The 20,855-nt window shown below is 38.8% G+C and overlaps 1 protein-coding gene across 1 annotated transcript in view; it reads right to left on the reverse strand.

The window, feature by feature from the left end:
• Positions 1-578: 578 nt before the first annotated feature.
• Positions 579-20,855, reverse strand: part of LOC126758650 (uncharacterized) — an 81,301-nt gene continuing 61,024 nt past the window's right edge. Inside the window, exon 2 of the mRNA XM_050473004.1 lies at positions 579-1,038. Within this exon, the coding sequence (XP_050328961.1) occupies positions 929-1,038 (110 nt within the window). The 3' untranslated portion in view covers positions 579-928. The remainder of the gene's footprint in view (positions 1,039-20,855) is intronic.

Below are 20,855 nucleotides of genomic sequence, written 5' to 3' on the forward strand. Positions count from 1 at the left end.
ATTTTCTTAACACCCTGATAACATGTACGAAATATGGGTGAAATCGGTTCACAACCACGCCTTATTCCAATATAACGCTATTTTGAATTCCATCTGATGCCTTCTCTGTATAATATATAGTACATTAGGAACCAATGATGATAGCGGAATAAAACTTTACACAAATACGGTATTTGAGCTGAGGTATCCCTTGTGGAAAAATTGTTGTGATCGGACTATAACTTTTCAAGATCCCTTATATCGAACAAGAAGAATTCAGTGCCTAACCTAACCTAACCTAATTTTTCACCGAAAATATCAGTAAATCTCTCAGATGTTTTCATGTAATTCAGAGGGCATCATTTTTATATTCTCGCAATAAAGTTGCTAATAACGGTATCTCGATTATCACTTTATCATGCGAGAGTATAAAATGTTCGGTGACACCCGAACTTAGCCCTTCCTTACTTGTTTTTTTGGTTTCGGTTCGATTTTTTCCTCCATGCCGATGATTGTTGAATTTTGTGCATGCCAAACACATAAAGCCCATATCACGTTTTCTGACACTCGTAGGCTTTTTATTTATAAAACTGAATCATCGTAAGCGTTTTCCAACATTCCTAACGATACCGCACACGAAATTTAGTTAGAAATACAAAATTTTAGACAAATTCTTTCTTCGATATTGGTATCCATTTTAAAAATTGCAACGCAGTACTTAGGTGTACCGACTTAAGCAATTACTTTAAACAAACCGGTTGACAGATCGCGCTCATATTTGGTATAGTAATTAAGAACAGTCCTACCAACTTAGCAAAATACACTTTTTTGAAATATCATTTAACCGGAAAATTTAAATTACAATCTCCAAGTACTTGCTTGTCACAATGTAATATCTTGGTTCTGAAAACTAATTTATACAGATCAGCTCACATCGGTCAGTATTTTGTTATAAGAGAGCGATCACAGTGCAGAATTTTATGTTTTTTTCTCTGTGGACTTCGCGTTCATAAGTTAAGTGTATTGGGTTCATCAGGTCGTTGCTCGCTTGTCTGAAGACTGAAAGTAAAAATAAAGTTATTTAGTAAAATTTAATATGAAAGAATATCTGGAGACCTCAATAAAATATAATAACCTATTACTATTATATCTCAAATTTTTTATTTATCACCTAAAATCATAACGAGGTATTGCCAAAAAATTCGAAATCGAATTTTTTATTGATTACGAAATAACACCAAACCATATACAGGGTCCAATTAAAAAAGCCATAAATTCGGTTTGGAAAATTTTTTTTTTTATTTTAAAGTACAAAATGTGTGAAAATAATCGTAAATTCAGGACCAATTCACTTTTGCTGGATATGACCACCTTTTGCCTTAACTATGGCCTTGAGACGATCAAAAAACGAATCGCAAGCTGCCCGAATGTGACTTGCGGGTATTTTGGCCCACTCACGGACAATGGCTTTCTTCAGCATCTCGAGACTGGTGTATTTTTTACTTCGAACCTTGCTCTCCAAAATGGCCTAGAGAGAATAATCCATTGGATTCGCATCTGGTGAATTCGAGAGCCATTGTGTGGTCGTAATGAAGTTCGGAACGTTGTTTTCAGCCATTCTTGGTTCACTCGCGCTTTGTGAGACGGTGCTGAGTCTTGCTGAAACGTTCATGGTTTCCGATCAAAGTGTTTGTTTGCCCACGGCTTCAAAACAGCCTCCAGAACACTTTCCCGATAATATGTCGCATTTACTTTGTCGCCAGGCTCGATGAAAAAATTGGAGAGCGCCCATCTGCGGACACAGCAGCCCAAACTATTATTTGTGGCGGGTGCTGCTTCCTGGCGGCCAACCGATGACTTAGATTCTCGTATGAACGGTCGGTCAAGTAAACCCTATCGTTTTGAGAGTTTACGAATTGCTCAATTGGAAAAATTTTTTCGTCAGAAAACACAATGTTCGGAATTTGACCACTTTCGGCCAAGCGAAGCAACTGCTTCGCTCTCTCAAGTCTTACTTGCTGCTGCTTCGGTGTGAGATCATGGGCCTTTTGGAACTTGTAAGGCTTGACCTTGAGCTCATTTTTCAATATGCGTCGGATGCTGCGGTCGGATATTTTCAGTTCTTTAGCCATTTGATTGGCACTTCGTCGTGGATTTCGCTCAAGTCGCTTCTTTACTTTCCGAACCATCTCACGTGACGTTGCATTTTTCGATGTTACCAGTATCATTGTAACGAGTGATGGTGCGATAAACAAAAACTTTATTCACATTAAGGTGTTTGATCACGAACAATTGTTGGCTGTGATTTTCCAGTTTTGCGTTTGATGTCGCTATCACTTTTTTTTTGCGTTGTAACGTTTGATGGCAGATGCGATAGTAGGGTCAATTAAACTTGAGTAGTGACTTGTATGTAAAATTTCAATTATTTCTGCTATTAGATATACCCAACTTGAAACAAAATTAAAATTTTATCTTAAGATATAATATCTTTATATATAAAAAGTACGTGTGAAGTTTTCCGTGTGGCTAAATATAAATGCAATAAAAAATCTATTAGTTTAAAGCAACTTGAAGAGAGGATTCCAAAAAAATCGAAATAAGAAATTCATTTTTATTAACTGCGTTCTATTAATTGGCAATTCTTTAAGCGCATTCCATTAACATATATTGATATACAGTTGGAACTTCCATAACTCAAACTAACTCTGAACTGTTTAGCAGCCATTTGTAAGTTGAGCAACCATTTTGTGTCGTTTTTTTCTGTTCTCTTGTAAACGAAAGGTAAGGTTATGTGTTTTCGATTTTTTGGGGGTTGATATGTGATTTATGGAAGCCTATGCTAACGATTTACTACTCTGATAGTTCTAACGAAACGGTTTGTTTGTTCGTTTACAGATTACGTGAAGGTAAGTAGGTCTGCAGTCCTGTTGTCTATCGGGCTCAAGTGCTACCATTTTGATACACTATTCGCAGAACCTTCTGTATCTGCTAACATTTCAACCTTCTCTCTCATCAGATAATTACCCAACTTGTAAAATCCATTCAAATGATCCGTGTTTTGGGATTCCTAAGCTACTGAACCGATTTTAGAAATATTCAGCACACTGTTGTAGGGCCCCATTTTTGACGGATTTCCCCAAATGGCCACTGCCCTGTTGTGGTAGAGTTACTCTGGATAGTTAAAAAAAGTCGTTGGTTCTTTGCTTGTCATATGTTGTCCATAAGTTTAGTTATATTGCTTTTTGTAATATTCTTCCATCTGTTATTTGCAACTTGTTGAAATTGTCTATTAATCTCTCCTTTGATCGATCCTTACGGGCTTGGTATTAAGGAAAGCTCCTGCCATTAATCTGCTTTTTGATCATATAATACAGTTGAACTTGTCATAATTCAAAGTGCTTTCTTGCAGTTAACTATACTGGACATTTGTCATGGGCGAAACAATATCTGTTTAAATATACATATATGCGTTATGTATATTCTCGTGATTTTTCATTAGTATGTCGAACTTTCCTGGAAGATGCTATAAAACGGTAGACGTATAGAGAGATAGATATATGCCTAGTAAGGTTACCCCCGTTTTCTCCGATTTTTCCGTCGGTATAGACTGAGATGATATGTGATTCTCTATTCTGGAAGATGGTATCTTATGGAAGTCTATTGACCACTCTGAATGTTCTATTTATTAATGGTGAGCTTGTTTAGTTGGTACTATGCATCATACCCAATTCTTTTATTCTTTAGTAGCAAATGCTGCTGTTTATAAAGATGTCCACGGGTAGTTGATGCAGGACCACATTGAGCGCGTCGGACATAACCTGATTGCACCAGTAACACCCGCACTTGCTGCTCTTTGTATTCCATTAATTTAATGTTGTATTGTCTGTTTAGCGCTGGCTTTTTCGTACCTCATACTTTGTGTAGAAAATTACAATATATATTAAATCTTTTTAATTATAATAATTCAGTATTAATTGGATCAGGCTTAGAATTGTTGATTGGACAGCACCTTGTTCCCAAAAATCTGCCAATCGCTACGAACATTTATAATTTCGATTATTTGTATATTTTAGTACATATATTATTAAAAAATTAATGTTATATTCATTTTAGTTTCCTTCCATTCACTTTTTCTGACAAAACAAAGGCTCATAACTTTTATGCCCATCCACAGCTTTAGAAACCAATATATAATAATTCAAACTTTTAGTGGAAATTTTCACTTAATTTCACTGCTTTGAAGCGCGCTCCATATTTAACTGAAAATCCGCTGAAGTAAGCATTCAAAGTCGCTTCCTTTCATCTTCCTTCACTGCAGCAACCAGTAGTTGTAGTAGCTCGTTTATCTGTAGGAGTTACGTGCGCGTAATGGCAAGTGATGAAGGTGTTGCAAGCTTTGAAAGGCTTTCACTCACCTTTGTGGCACATTCAGGCGCTTCACGACTTATTCATACATTCACGCATTCGTTTATTTATTCATTCAATCGTTCATTGACTCGCTCACGGCAGTGACGCGCTTCGCCTGTTGCCTGCTGCCATATTATAATAGTTTTCCCCACACACACATATGCACATCCACACACACGAATTGTTTATCTTGTGTGTGTGTGGCTGCTTGTGTGCATGTACCTTATATGTACTTATCTACTTTCGTGTAATGCTTCCATTCAGCGCATTTTCCTTTTCAACTTGTGAAAACACGATGTGGCATGCAACACAAAATATTTAACAGCAAAAATCTTAATGAGTGACGCGCTCAAAAGCTTCAGCATAAATCGCATTTAATACGCGTGATCAGTCAGTAGGTGCGAGTGCTTCCCATACATACAATATACACACATTTATTTATATGTGTGGGTGTGTGCAAGTGTTGCCCGTATTTTTCAACTATAATTAAAACTTAACGTCGGAAGCGGAAATGTTAGTATTTCATTTAAAATATACTATATATAAGCAAACAAGCTCCACAAATAGCACACCGGGTGCATAGATTCGTTACCCAGCGGTATATTGATTTGTTGAATTATATAGCGCGCAAAGTACTTCAGAATTTTTCACATATTATACGTAGATATAAATACTGTAAGGAGAAAATATTAAACACACAACTGCAATTAACAGTTATTTTAAGAATTTTAGAACCGTTATTAAAGTTCCAGAACCAATACCGGGGAGGTCTTGTTTTGTGCTTCCATAGCCAATTATTTGAAACGTGAATCCAACGTTATAGGTCTCACTAACAGATCTTGAAACGTTAGTTTAAGCTTCTGGATAATTCTTTTGAAGAACCAGAGCCTTATTTTGATCCATATGCCCGCTTTCGAGACCATTTTTGTTAGAATGCGTAGTTGCTGAATGTCGAATGCTAACAGAGAGCTAACAGAGACTGTCAATTATCTACATTAGAAAAGGTTCTGGATAACATTTGTGAAACAATGCTTTCCTAGGAGTCATAAAACATATTATTACTGTCGATGAGCCTTGCGTTAATGCTTACGACCCGAAAACAGACGATCAATCCTCCGAATATCGTGGCAAAGGTTTGTCGAAGCCGAAAAATACATGTAAAATCAGGTCAAAAATAAAGGTTATATTGACACTTCGAATTTCTGCAAGGAATAATTATTTGAATAGCAAAGCTATTGGTAAAAAGAGGCCGGAATCTTGGCCGAGAACTCTTGGTTTCTGCATCCCGTTAATGCACCACCGCATACTGCATTGATTCTTCGTGAGTTTTTCGCCAAACTTTCAACCAATATCGTGCCGCAACCACTATATACGCTTGATTTAGCTCCGCGTGACTTCTGGCTATTCAGAAAACTCAAACGACCGCATCGGGAAATCATTTTAAGTCAGTTGAAAGACTTGCTATTTTTTGCTCACAGCAGTACATAGAGATATCAGGTAGTCAACCGTCTACCAACGGATCATAGCTATCCTACCATTCTTAAATACCAATCGTTCGACTCTGTTTAACTTTAAGCATAAATTTGGTAACTTTCGAAAAAAGATTTTGAACAAGTTTAGGAGCTGATAGTGTCATCACGGTTCTTCTTGGTACCCACAATCATTCCACTTCGCAAAGAACCGCTGGGTTATCGTCTTTAGCTCATATATAATATTATATGTACGATAGTATTTGTGCGCATCCCTTTAAAAAGTAAACAAAGGGCCTCACCACATCATTCGGAAAGAGATGTGTATGAAAAATGATATCATTAAAATTAATTAAAGTTTAATTGAAAAGCACTTGTTGTGGTTTTCCTTTTACATTCGGCGCATTGGGGATTTGGCGGTATTCACTCGGAAGTAGAAGTGAAAATGCAGAAAAGCTAACAAAGGAGGCAAGAGCTTTTCACACGCCAAAACACCACAACACCACCACACATACACACAACAAACGAAAGGTAGCTGGCTGAACAGAAGTAATTCATTGTTGTTTTTGTTGCTGCGTAATACCAGCCGTTGCCATATTAATTGCAGTTGCTCAGCGTATGTCCGTCTTTCCGCATGCGATTTCAATAAATCAATCAAACCGAAATTACGCAGAAAAAAGGTGTTCGCGAATATTTACTGATGCCACCAAAAAGCGACGGGCAAAAAATTATAATGATCACACGATATCAATGATGCCGCATACCCCGCGACCGCAGCAGCCAAAAATTCATTATTAATAATGACATTTGCGACGTGCTACGCATACGAGAGCACAACGAAATCGCCAATGACAGAGGAGCCAACAACCGAGACCATCTATCGTCATTGCGTGAGTTTGTTTGTGTACAAATTTATAATTTACCGTCTTTCAAAACTGGCAAGAATATCATGCCGGCCGCACGAAATGCATGCTTGCAACACGCTGTTTTTTTGTGTTGCCACATATCAACTGTGCACTCGTAGCAACGCACGCTTGACAGATACAGCAAAATGCGCCAAAAATTCGCAAGATAAAATGATATAAAATATTTCAAGCAATATTGCGAAAATTGCAAGCGGAGCAAACAGCAGTCGCTGTGTAAAAAATTGATGTTCCAAAAAAGTGCGAATGACAAATCATACTGCATTGTTGCAACATGTAGCAACATGCTTTCGGACATTTTATCATAATTGCTTGAGAGGGTTTCTTGTTGGCGCAAAATTAATGAACTCATTAAAAAACAGTGCTTTTTTTTGGAGACCGTCGCTGGATCCATTACACTGCTGCCGCAAAATGATTTTGATGATGGCAGATATTCAGTGGTGATGGCAAGCGACAGCTTTAACACATATTGGAGTTCTAAACTAAATTATTGAATATTAGTGAGAATCCCTCAGAAAATAGTAAAATTAATTCAATAACCTTTTGAAAATAACGTCAGCAAGAAGTGCTTACAGACCAACCTCTTGGACCTATGTAAAATAATGTTTGCTGACAATTTTCTTTTGCAAAAATCACCTAATTGGTCTTTTGTTTATTTTTAAGGGAAAAATGAAGCGATTTACAAAATATGCAACCGACTCCACACGACAAAGATTTGTTGACAATATTTTCCATAGAGCAACAAAGATTTTCCATTCCTTGCTGAGCCACGAGCTACAAATATATAATAATCCCTCCAAGTTTTTAGGTTAGATTAAGGTTGGATGTTAGATTAAGAGGTTGTTCTTAATAGGAATTTCACTTGGACAGCTTCGAACGCCGGCCGGTTATCATACTTTAAACTCCCACATATATTTATGTAATATATCATAAGACCCTTACAAATCGCAAAACGCTTTAAGCCTATCAAAAATTTGTTGAGGCGACCAATGTTAGTTTCGGCTATGTCTTCTTATTCACTGCCGAGCTGTTTCAACCTCAGTCTTGGCAAGGCTGGAGAGTGGATGAAAAAATGCCTTGATGTTTCCACCGTACCCTTCTCCATACAACTTTCGCAACTAGTGTCCGAAAAGTTTTTTAACTCAATCGCATAAATGCACTTTGGACAGTGTTCAGTAAAAACCTTATCGATTGCAACAAGATGAACTTTGCTAAGAGAAAGTTTTTCAGTAGTTCCAAGATTTTACTCTATACCAATCCTAAACAAAATTGTGGGCATTACTATTATTTTGGTAGATTGGATAAATATGGACATAATACCTCAAATGGAATTGAGATAAGATCACATGAGAAAGTAAAAATATTAGTATAATTTTTATTGGTTTATCTACATTGTTTAAATTAATAGCGGTATAAATATAGACTTCACAATAGGCTCTTCTTATAACGAGTCGTACCTCTTTTAGCCTCACACGTCGTTCTCCTTGAAGGCAAGCGGAACGTTAGCTAAAATCTTTATCAATAGACTTTTATTTATTGGCTTCCGTCGTTGTATGCGAATTTTAAATGAAATCGTTAAAAAAAAAACTCGAGTTGAATTTAGTGATTTGCAGGACCTACATCATTAAAAGATCAAATTAACGCAAGAATTGCCGCATGTTCGTGAATTGAGCTGAGCAACAATTTGAAAATAATGAGGTTTTTTTCTTCAGCGATGAGGCTCATTTCTGGCTGAATGGCTTCGTCAATAAGCAAAATGTGCGTAATTGGGCAGGCAGCAATCCACGCGAGTCACCATTGCATCCCGAAAAAATTACAGTTCAAATGGGCCGTGAAGTCATTGGGCAGCACTTCTTCCGAAATGGGCATCGCTACCTCTCAATAATATCCAGATATTTTTGGGGCGTATTGGATGATATGTACTTGGACAATATGCGGTTCCAACAGAACGGCGCCAAAAACAGCGAATGTCATAATCGATTTAATGAAAACCAAGTTTGATGAACGCGTTAGCACAAGATATGGCCCAGTCAATTGGCCGCTTCGGTGGTGAGCTTTGATGCGACTATTACCTGTAGGGCTACGTCAAGTCTATCGTCTATGCCAACAAACCAGCGACGATTGATGAACTTTTATAGAAGTAAAGAATTTCATTGATATCCCAAGCCGTTTAAAAAAAAAAAAATTGTAGCGCTTATTTGTATTTAAATCTATCTAAATTTTAGTCGTAAAAAAAATGTGACCCAAAGATATGCCGCTAGAGGAAGAGCAGTCAAACGACAATGGCAGAAAATGAAGACTTGGACAACAAATAAAAACACCGATTGCAGTTTATGAGGCTGCGCCTCTTTTATTCTACGCGTTTTTTGCGACGCATTTCAGGCTTCAATCAGCTGTTGGCGCAATAAAGCAAGATTTTTTAATTGGCATAATTTGTTTGTGCGCGATTTCGCTTTGTGTCCTTCGCATTGTGCCTGTCACCGTTTGTGTTTGCAGTGTTCTTACTTTTGTTGCTGTTGTTGCACTTAAACTTAAGTGCTCGTTATACACTTGTATGTCATTGTTGTTACCTGCCTGCATTGTTTTCAATGTCGCCGTCGCAGCCGCTTCGCAAACTCTTTTCAGCGGAGGCAAAAGGCCACACCCGAGTGTGCCTACGCACTTCCTTTGGCGCAGCCGACGCATGCATGTGTGGCGCGTTGCCAGTTGGCTGGCGGTCGATGCGGCGTAAGTGCATTTGTGCTGCATGCGAAATCAAAGCGCCGCTATTTACCGCGTTTATGTGCACATTGCCGCCATGGCAGTGCTTGTTGATTTGTTGCATGCCACATTGTTCGCACATATGCGTATTTGCATGTTTGTTGCACACACAACGCGACATTTCCCCTATTGTTGTGCTGATTGTCGCCACTGCCTTAGCCGTGTCTGTTGGTGACATTCTACTTGCCACATACACACAAACCTTCCCCTATTCAAGCAACATTTGAGTTTATTAAAAATCAGCCACGCATAAAATCCTTTAGATATTTGCATTGCCTTGCTTTCCACGTGCTCGTTTCGTATGCACCCTTGCTTATTGCCAACGGCCGGGTGTTGCACGCAAACCAGCTATCAACATTTATTCGCATCCTTGAACAGTACTTCACATAATTCATTTCGTAATCATATAAAATGCAGATACGCAGTTACGTGCAACATCGTATGTGCAACAAGCAACAGTGCTGTGGGTGGCAGCATGAGAGTTGCAAGAAAAATATACGCACATGTGGCCAGTTGAAAGGTGAGGCACGTGTGTGGCGGTGCGATGTGGCAGTACGCACAATGCTGCAACAACCCAGTTGCCGCCCGGCAGGCAGCCAAGCGAGTGCTTCCAAAGAGTCAGGCAGTTACTTAGCAAGCCAGTTAGGCAGCATGGTGGCAAGGCAGAATGTGACATGTCCGTCGCCAAGTTCACACATACACACACACGCATAAATGTGCTGCACAAGCATACTTGCCACATATATTTAAATCGTTGACTTGAAGCAACAGTAAAATTCTCGCATACAGCCACTTCCTTCAACTTGCAACAACACTTGAAGCATTCACCCTTCCATTTCGCACTTGCAACAGCAGCCAGTGTGATGCAAGTTTTCCAGCACTATGTTGTTGTTGCGCCTGTTAGACGCTTTGCTAGCTGCGAGCACCTTTTTGACTGCATCATTTTTTACTCCAGCCACTGTCGTTGCCGTCGCCGTCGCCGCCGCAGCTACTGCCAGCACTTAGACGTTGTTATCGGTGTGGCATCTTTTTCTCCCGAGGCTTTTAATTGTGTGCAGCGGCGGCTGCTGCAGTGGCTCCAGCGTCTTGGTGGCAGTGGCGATAAAAATAACAGCTTCCGTGTGCTAAACACAAATTAAGTGCGAGTGAGTAAGTGAGCGAGTGGGGGTAATAGGCGGCCGCGTTTGAGGCACTGCATGCAACTTGTTGCCATTTTAAAGATTTTTCACCCGTGATATGTGTCGCCTTTTCCTTGTGCTGCCATTTATATATTTTTTCGCCGTGCACTTTCGAATAGGAGCAAAGTGAGCGACGCGCGAGACTTTATCCTTGACAAATCTTTGAAAATTGGGCGCGCCATGTGTATGTGTGTGGGTTTTAGATGTGTTTGTGTATTCAAAATTTCACAGTTAATGGGCTTAATTACTTAATTGATTAACGAAAAATTTTGAAATAAATTTTATGTAAGAAAAGTTGAAATAAAAAAAAACTAAATTTTGCCAAAAAAATATTTTCTTTGTATGGCTTACTTGCGCTGCGTCTTAAGCCTTACTTAGCAAGTTTTGTCTTAATATTTTTACCAGGTTTTTCCTTGCAACTTTCCAGCACTTTCCACATTTACGAAGTCACGTTGAACAGTTAACTATTTCGCGTTGGCGTAGAAGTTTTTCTTGCTGTAGTTGTAAAGTTTCTGCAACTTTGCACAGTTGTTTGGTTGCTGAAAATGCACTGCAGCGTTAAGATACTTTGTTGCAAGTGAAAGATACAGCCAGTTTAAGCGCAGCATTGAAATTCTAACGCTATTTTAGCCTACGTACTTTGTTTTTAAGACAGTAGTTGTAAGGGAATTATCTCAAAAGTTGGTGAATCTTTAGCCAAATCGACTTCGCAGCGGTTCAGCGCCCATTTTCTATTATATATAATTTCTCCAGCATGTCCTACAACTTCAAATATATATTTACAGTATTAAATCTTGTAAATATATATAAATTATCGCCATCTAGTAGACTTAAGAGAGCTTAATAAGAGATAGACGAGTTTTATTTTGAGCTTAAAGCTCTTAAATGGTATCAGTAAGCACTTTACCATCGTTCTGGAAACAATTAAGAAAAAAATCAGATACTTTTATTAATATTAATATGAAGTCTTTCTAAAAAATTGAAGATAAACAAAGTTTGCTTTCGTAATTTTTTTATCACTATGGGGAGCTTTAGCACAAAAATAAAATGTTCTCCGTAAACCGATGCGTATATAATGGGTAGTCTAAAAAGTCTTTTCGTATTTCTAATAAAACTTATACTTATTTTTTTATATTTATATTGAACTTTAACGAACCAAATATGAACCATTTTGGTCGACCACTTTTTGCCATTTTTCCGTTAGGGATATTTTTCCAAAGATGTGTGTGCTCTAGCGTTGTCCTGATGGAAGACGAAGCCCTTTCTGTTGATCAGTTCTGGCCATTTTTTTCGATTTCTTGTTTTAATCTGATCAGTTCTTGACAGTAAAATGTAGAATCAATCGTTCGATCAGACTGTAGCAGCTCGAAGTGCATGATTCCTTTCCAATCCTACCACACACTCAGCATAACCTTAAAAGGCGTCAATCCTGGCGTTAGGACCATTTGACGAGCTTCACCACACTTGGACCATGATTTTTACGCACATTATTGTCGTATTTGATCCACTTTTCGTTTCCTGTTACCATTTTCTTCAGAAATGGTTCGATTTCACTTCGCTTCAACAAAGAATCGCAGATGTTAATACGGTCCATGCAATTTTTCATATACAATTCATGTGGCACCCAAACATCGAACTTCTTTTTGTAGGCAGCCTTTTGTAATTGGTTCAAAACCTTAGCGATGTCATGGCTGCTTATATGACGATCCTGGTCAATCTTTTCCATAATTTCATTGAATGTTTCAACGATAGGTCTACCAGAGCGAGGTGCATCTTTCACATCGAAATATCCAGAACGGAAGGGAGCGAACTATTATTGTGCTACTCGAACTGATTTATAGATGAGGAATGCACCGCGACCTTAGGTCTATTGTGCCCTCAACACTCGAACTGATACAGCATTGTCTCCGTAAACTTCACAAATTTCATAAGTAGCATTCTTACCTTTTTTATTCAAAAGTTTCAAAATGTAGCGAATTTCTTCATTAAGTTTGTCCCGAAGTTTGTAACACCCAAAAGGAAACGTCAGTGACCCGTCTGTATCTATAGTATGTATGTATATGAACTACACTAAAATTTGAAATTTTGCACCCGCCCTTTTCTTTTCAAAAAGCTGCTCATTCGTTGAAACCAATATCAAACCACCATAGCATATAGCTACCATACAAACTGAACTATCGGACTTAAGAGAGAGCTTTTTCATTTTTCATTCTTCACGAATTTTGGCAAGGATTTTTACCTAAACCAATAACTTAATCTGAAGAAATTGTTCAAATCGGATCGCTATAGCATATGGATGCCATACAAATTGAGCGAGCCGAATCAAAAGATTGTATGGAAAGCTTTTCTATTCGACGCGATATCTTCACGAAATTTGGCACGAACTATTGTCTAGGCCAACGATGCAATCCCCGAGGAAATTGTTCAGATCGAGTCACTATATTATACAGCTACCATACAAACTGACTCAACAAAGTTAAAATAATATTTGGTATTTTTGATGGCTATTATAGCTTCGCTAACACCCTAACACAAAATAATTGCATTTTTTTTGGTACCTCATTATTTTTTCAGTAATTGCCCTTGGGTTCAATTTTCCTCCTGCCACATAAAATTTTAGTAGCACTATTTGCTATTAATCGCCTGACTTGTAACACATCGTCTTTCGCTCCCCTTTCGTGATTTACCAACTTTTTAACGCAGTACTCTTATTTGCTGCTTTTGGCCGTTGCTTTAACTCACCGAGTGCTTTTCGCTGCTTTGTTGCACGGTCGACCTACATTTCGAACTTTCCACCGAAACTTTTTTATTTATTTTGCGCACTTGCGTTTTGCATTTTTAGGACTTGCAGCTTGTGTTTTTTTTTGGTTTTTGTATTTCAACTTTAGCAACAAAACAAAATTGCGCGCCATTTTTTATCTGAAAACTGTGTTTAAGACGCCGAAAAGTTTTCCATGCCACACGCTTGAGTTATGCCGTAAACTACTCTGGAGCTTACATGTCAGCCAACCGCTGTCTAATATTGTTCTTACCAAATTGTTGTTGTTTTTGTTGTATTTTTTAATACAAGCAGAGCAGTTGCTGTAACACTTACGCTAAACCACTTACTTTTGCTGTCAGCAATATCCGAAAATCCTAATAAAGCGCAGCGTTTTCGCAGCAAAGTTTGTGTACACGCGCTCACTTCCGAAATTGGGGCAACTAGAAGAATACACGGAATTCAAAAACACTTTCCCGCTCATGCCAGCAGTCCTTCGCCACCTGTGCATGGGAGTGTACCTGCAACATGCCACTCAGCTTAAACCATTTCACACTGAAACACACAAAAAATACTCCAACTATTGTTGCACGCAGCACGTTCTGTTGCCAGTGCCATTGTTGTTGCATTTATAGCTGTCTCTCATATTTGCAATTTCGTGTTTTTCTTGCTTGTTTTGTCGCTAGCTTGTTGGCCATTGTTGTTATTATTGGTGGTGTCATTCCCATTTGCGGTTACACCCGCCGCCGACCACTTTCCATTCACTCCAGCCCCGACATACCGGCTCGCTTCAGTGAGATTGAGCGTCACCTGCAATGCTTTATTCCTTTGGCAACATGGGCATCCGACACATACACTCACATAGAGATATACCTGAGTACTAGTAAATACACTTCGTTGCTTCCCCTTACCCATTGGTTGTTGTCATCTTATCTGTTTTGGTCTTTTGATGTTGCCGCCTGCTGGCATGTTGACACAGTTTTTCGCGGAACTTGCAACTTTTTCGGGAAGTTCGCTTTTATCTGCTGTTGGGATCGGTCGATAGCAACCGAAATTGTCTCACTACCAGTTGACGTTGGTGTTGGTTGTGAAAAGTTCGTTGAGTGGGATTTACATTGTTTGCCAGCAGGCTGCATTCATTCACTTTTTCCTTCCGCTTTTTGCTTTGTGTCAGCGAGATTAGGGAACTGGGGCATTCAGCGCTGACAAGTAAAGAGTTAAAGCTTCAAAGTTCGCTACAAAACTTGAGTGCTTTAAAATTTGGAAATAAATTAAATGCGAAATTGTTTTGGCAGCGCGAAACTCATCTCATTTAATAGAGAAACAATCTTTCGAAGGATGTACTTCCCTCTCATTGGCGATTTGAGCGCTTTGCGACTCACCTATCCATTACAGACGTGAAACTTAGATTAGTTCAAAATGATTGACTCTCTAACAGGATTTAAGCTGAGTTTAAACTTCGCAAGTGCTAAACAGCAATATGGTTAGTGGAATCAGGGCTTATACTAACATGTGCCTATGAGCTAGAGCTTCGACTTTATTGATTCCGTGTGCTCCCATCAATATATCTCATCGACTGGAGACCTTGTAAGCTTATCGTCTGTTCGTTTTAAGCCAAAAACTCGAGTTTAAGGTTGTGACTCTAAGAATAAGAAATTGTGTTTTAGAAAATACACAGAAACTTCAAATCTAATGAGGAATGTTTATTGTCGTTCGAAAGAACATTCTTTGATATTCATTTTTTGAAGGTTATTACTGTCAAATGTTTGTCGCGGCTGCGTCTCAAATGGATTATGCGTTGAGTCCAATTTAAGATGACTCGTTCGAGTTCGTTTCGACTGGTAACTGGCAAGTGACACGAGTGATGTTTTGATTTAGGTCTAACAATGTGATAAAACAAGATCTTGGTGGCCCATCGGCAGGGCCTAAAAGTGAAAATGTGTGGGGAGTGGCGCCGTCTTCTTGAAAGCAAATGCTGCCGAGATCACGAACTTCAATTTCAGGCATCTGACTTATAGGTTACGACGATGGTATTCATTCTTAACCATTGCAGATGATAATATGGTACGTATCTACCTACGAATTCTACCACTTTAGGTTGAAGTAGCGTTAGATGCGCCATTTGCTTTCACTGGCGGTAAACCTCTATAATGTTGCATTGACGGTTACCTAGTCCCCTTTAGCATGGTAAGGATTAGATAAGTTATCATCGAGGTCAACCCCCTTCAGGCCCAGGAAAAATGCTGTTTCGACGGGGTCGGACCGTAAAGCTTTCTCCTGGGTGTCTGATATACAGGGTTAGCAGGGAATGCAAAAAAGTGGTTAGTGTCTTACGTGGACTCGTTGCACGCTGTAGTAGGAGTTTAACCTTCTACTGTATCTAGAACGTAGCTGCGCAAGGGTCACTCTCGATTCTCGCGGCAATTCGAGCTCTTCGTCTGCAATAGGTTGTGGTTTGACTCCAAGTACGCCATTCTCTGAGAGGAAGTCGGTGAAGGTGCGAAAGCGAGAGTGTTAGGTGCACATGCCATCGTTCCCATTGCCCGACGTCATTATCGTTTAAAATTCGTTTAATTCTCCTCAATTAAGAGCTTTTACCTCAAAACAGTGCGGCTGATTGTCGACCGCTCAGGTAGTTCATAGTTCACCTCTGGATTCCTAGAGGGCGCGTAGATTTTTCGATGTCCTCATGTCTTCTAAAATCTTGCCATCTCCTCTCATCTTTGCGTTCAAACCATTCGGTGCTCCCAACAAAACCGCTTATATTTATAAAGGATAATATAATCTATTTCACTTTATTAGGCCATCATATATGCAATAAGGACACACTTTCATTTTCCTCTCATCCGATAGTGATGACTGCATAAGAGCAAACTTTTCCAATAACATGATTTTCGTATTAAACTATGAAAAATATTACTTGTAATAAAATTATATTAACTAATGTTGCAGTTTAGCTAATTGCTTTGCGAAGAAAAACAAAGTTTTATGAATTTACTATGAGTGTGTGTCATTTTTTCCAATGCTTTGCCAATATTGGTTAGTTGCAGAAACTTGCAACTGAGGCCGCACATGCCCCGACGCCAAATAGTTGCCGCCAGATTAGTGAAGCAAAGTAATTGACCTGCTTTTGTCGGACAAACCTCAAATTTGTGGCAAACTTTGTTCAATAGAAATTGCTTAGTTGCACAAAAACACAACAACTAGAGTGCGATAGAGTGTGTGAGCGCCACCATGGCAATGCCATCGACACACCAACACTTAAACCGCCAATATAACCGAGCATAATCACCATTGCTGCCACCATTAAATTCAAAGTGTGAGTTGGTGGACGAGAGAGCGAGGGCGGGAGGTTGGCTCTGGGAGGTGCTGCATGCCGTTGCCATTACAATGCGATAATGCCACAATTGCTGGTCATCAGAGTGCGCTAACACAAATTTTTGTCAATAACACACACCCGAGCAATAAAGAAATTGCAAACAAACGTCGACACTGTGAGTGGTCGGAGAGCGCTCTGACAGGGAGAAAGGAGCCAAGGAATATGGGACGGGCCGATAAAGAAATTTTAAGGGCCATTAACGAAGTTACGAGAAAATATGACAAATACAGGGTGCGGCAGTCAATCCCGCATTTTTGAAGTAGGTGTAAAAAAAACACGGACATAGATATCAAAATTATATTCATAAAATATTTTTCTACATTAAAAAGCATTTAAGAAACATTGAAAATAATCACTGTTTGAAAATAACATCAGCAAGATGGCGGCCTTCCCGTGCACGGCATTCGCGCAGGCGATTTGCGAAGCTGTTCATAACATCACGAAGCATAGGCTGAGGAATTCTCTCAATTTCTAGCCGGATTCTTGCCTTCAGTTCACCAACAGTATGAGGTCTTTCTTCGTACACTTTACTTTTTAGATAACCCCACAAGAAAAAATCACACGCAGTGAGGTCTGGTGAACGGGGCGGCCACGGAATCGGGCCATTGCGTTTACCGAAGGCACTGGTCTATTGCGATTAATTTGAAAATGCGTTCGGAAACGACGCCGAGCGGCTACATAGCGATAAAAAGAAAATATGACAAATACAAACAACAACGCACAACTAAAACACTAATATTAACTTTTATTTGTTGAAAGTGCGGGCATGGCAGCCGGAGCCTTATCTACGAGCACTCATGTTCATGTAGCTCAACTGTGTGTGGCGTAAACTCTAGAAACTCAGTCAACAAACCTCAAATGCACACATTGTCCGAGAATGACATGGCAACTGGGACGCAACGCAACTGGCCAATAGAAGCGGAAACACTTGACCCACAATCGGAATACAATGACGGGCATATTGATCTGGAACATAGTTCGGATTGAATATACAAACGGCTATGTATGCATGTATGTATGTATTTTGTTTCACCATAATAAAACTGTAGTTATGTGTCTGATTTAGCTTTTGCCGTTGCTGGACATTTTTGTGTTGTAAAATGGCGCGGTTAAACTGAAGCTGAAGTTGAGGTCTATACTTATATGACGTAAATTGTGATTTTTGTTTCAAATCTAAGCTGACATAACTGGTATTGTGATACCATTTTTTTTCAAGAAAACTTCAAAATATTCGGAGTTTGTAAGTCATATCTATATACCTTTTTTCAGGTTCTAAATGAATAAATGATATTGTTCTTGATAGATGACTATTGTTGAAATATAGTCATAGGATAGTATAAAGAAGAGAATAAAAATTGTAGTATAGTATATACATATAGATAGATAGATAGATTGAGGAGAATATGCATCGTGACCATATGTGTATTGTGTCCTCTGATTTATTTTGCTCAATTTTGAAGCTCTTATAAGAACTAGGATGATTGAAGGGTTGATTGTTGTAATCAATGACTTTGCTTCGGCTGCATGACTCCTAGATGTGTCAGCCTTCTTTTAGCCACATCATATGTGCACTGGTGTTTCGAATTTTAGATCACTTCGTCGACAAGTTTCGTCAGAACTAATTCCTATTCTGCGCATATGTTTGTTTATTCTGCCTCATGTGATGTTATACGCATTTAGATCACAGGATATCACAGAGGAAGTTCATCCTTTTGGCAGCGCTTTAATAGACTTTCCGTTTCTGGAGTTAGTACTGTGTTGCTCTCTCTAGGAAAATACGCGATACTACCACAATTTTCTTCCTTCATACTTAAATGGAATGCCATTACATATTTACTAAGTGCATGGCTCCTGCACGAGAACAATGCCTAGAAAATACGAAGCTACTTTGTACGTTATAACCGCCGGGGCGGCAATGGCAAGTAATGGGTTGGGCTATCTGGATGACAGGTGCTGTTTATCTCAGCTTGTGTGTTTCTCGCTATCTAAGAGCGCCAGGGTTTCAATATAAGTTTGCGGTCTTATAAGGTTTAGACTAGTTGCAAATTCCACTCTAGTCTAGTGGATCTTTCATTGAGTGGACTACTTCGCCTGCCTCTTTTCTGTTACCTGCACGGTACACTTTCATATCGTTACTTGCTGAATTGTATTCATAAGGTAGTCTAAAAAGTCTTTTCGTATTTGGTTAATAGATGTCGTTGCAGTCGTATATCTCCAGTGGTACCAATCACATTGTCTCATACCATATAGTGTTGGAAATTAAATTTGATAAAGTTGAAAAAATTAATTGTCTGTGAAAAATTTAATTGACCGAATTGCTCCAGCCTGGTCGAACGGTTGATTCTATGTATATTTTACTGAACAACTGATGGGATTGTAGCAAGCAATAAAAAAAAACGGCAACAAAAAGGGCTTTGTCTTCCATGAGGACAACGCTAGACCACAAACACTTTGATGACTCGGCAAAAACTGGGAGAGCTTGGCTGGGAAATTTTGATGCATCCACCATATAGCTCTATCCTTGCATCATCGAACTACCATTTGTTTCGGTCAATGTAGAACTTCCTTAACAGAGCAAAGTTGGCTTCAAGAAAAGCCCGTGAAAATTACTTGTCGCAGTTTTTTGCCGAGAAACCAGAAAAGTTTTATACTATTGGAATAATTTCTTTGGGTCTTTAAAGTTCATTATAAATATAAACAAAATAAATTGAAGTTCGATAAGAAATACCGAAGGACTTTTTCGACTACCCAATGTATCTTTGCCCAACACTGTGAAATTCTCATTCTTATCTTGTTCTTGTTGCTTTCCTTCTTTCTGCGTCTCTAACCTACAAGGTTTGGCAAGAGTGCTACCAAACCTGCCGTTGAGTGTAAAGTGGTTTCTACTTATTCTGCTGAAACAGTCATCGTCCATGCATGTTAGCTTTAAGCAAGCTCTTTCTTGTAACACTTTTCAATAATTGCAACAAGTTGTAGACAAGTTTATACAAACCCGCTCCTTCTTCAAAATACTGGATGTATAGGATGGCCTCAGTATCCCATATATACAGGCTTGGTGACATTCTTATTTAATATTGTTATCAGTTATATACTTCTTAGAATCTCATGCCCTGTACAAGTATTTGACAGCAATAATTTGGATAGAAATAATTTCTGAGACGTACCTAAAACTAGAGATTTTCATTCAAAAGGAGGAAGACGTGGCTTCATTAGGAGGCAACTTTCCTTCAATTTATTTTACCGGCAGTTTTAAAACACAAGCACTCAAATTCAGAAATAACATGATTTTGGCCTTGAGATAGTGCGAATGCTTTAGCGCTCATGGTGAGTCCTGTATACCAATTTGATAGCCATATTGTAAAGAAAAATATTCATAGAACTCAAGCTTCTAAAAAGGAAGGTAGCGACGACCCTTTATAAGAAAAACTGAAATCCTTTCCTTATAAGGCCAAACTATATTTTTTAATCACTATTGTTTTACTTTCGATGTTATCATTGTTTGTAAGTTTTCTAGGATCTTTGCTTTATACGGCATCCAAATGCCGCACACAGTATCTACTTCAGCAGGCCTTCTATATATTTGATTGGAGGAAGTTCAAAATTCTAAGAGAGACTCCTTCTTCGAAGTTAAAAGTACCATTCTAATTGAAGTAATGATTTCAATTAAAAAATCTTCCTGAAAGCTTGAAAGCATTGCTTAACCTTAGCATAAGGGAAATTTATTTAAGAAATCTAAGAAATAAACATTAACGAATACGTGATCACTTCACAATGCCGCAGTGATCAGGATAATTGCCGATGCATGTTCCATACAAAAGTAATCCATCTCCCGACCGCATGAACGAATGTGCCGAAAAGTATGGATATTTACACGCTGGAACGCGGACGAAATTGGTTGAACTATGCACCTGACATTTTTGCTACTCGACAGTAAAATAAAATTTAAGCGAAGTGCATAGCTCAGCGCAACAAAAGAACATACGTCCAATTCAAAGTGCAATA

This window comes from Bactrocera neohumeralis, chromosome 5 (assembly GCF_024586455.1).
Source record: "Bactrocera neohumeralis isolate Rockhampton chromosome 5, APGP_CSIRO_Bneo_wtdbg2-racon-allhic-juicebox.fasta_v2, whole genome shotgun sequence".
NCBI lineage: Eukaryota > Metazoa > Arthropoda > Insecta > Diptera > Tephritidae > Bactrocera > Bactrocera neohumeralis.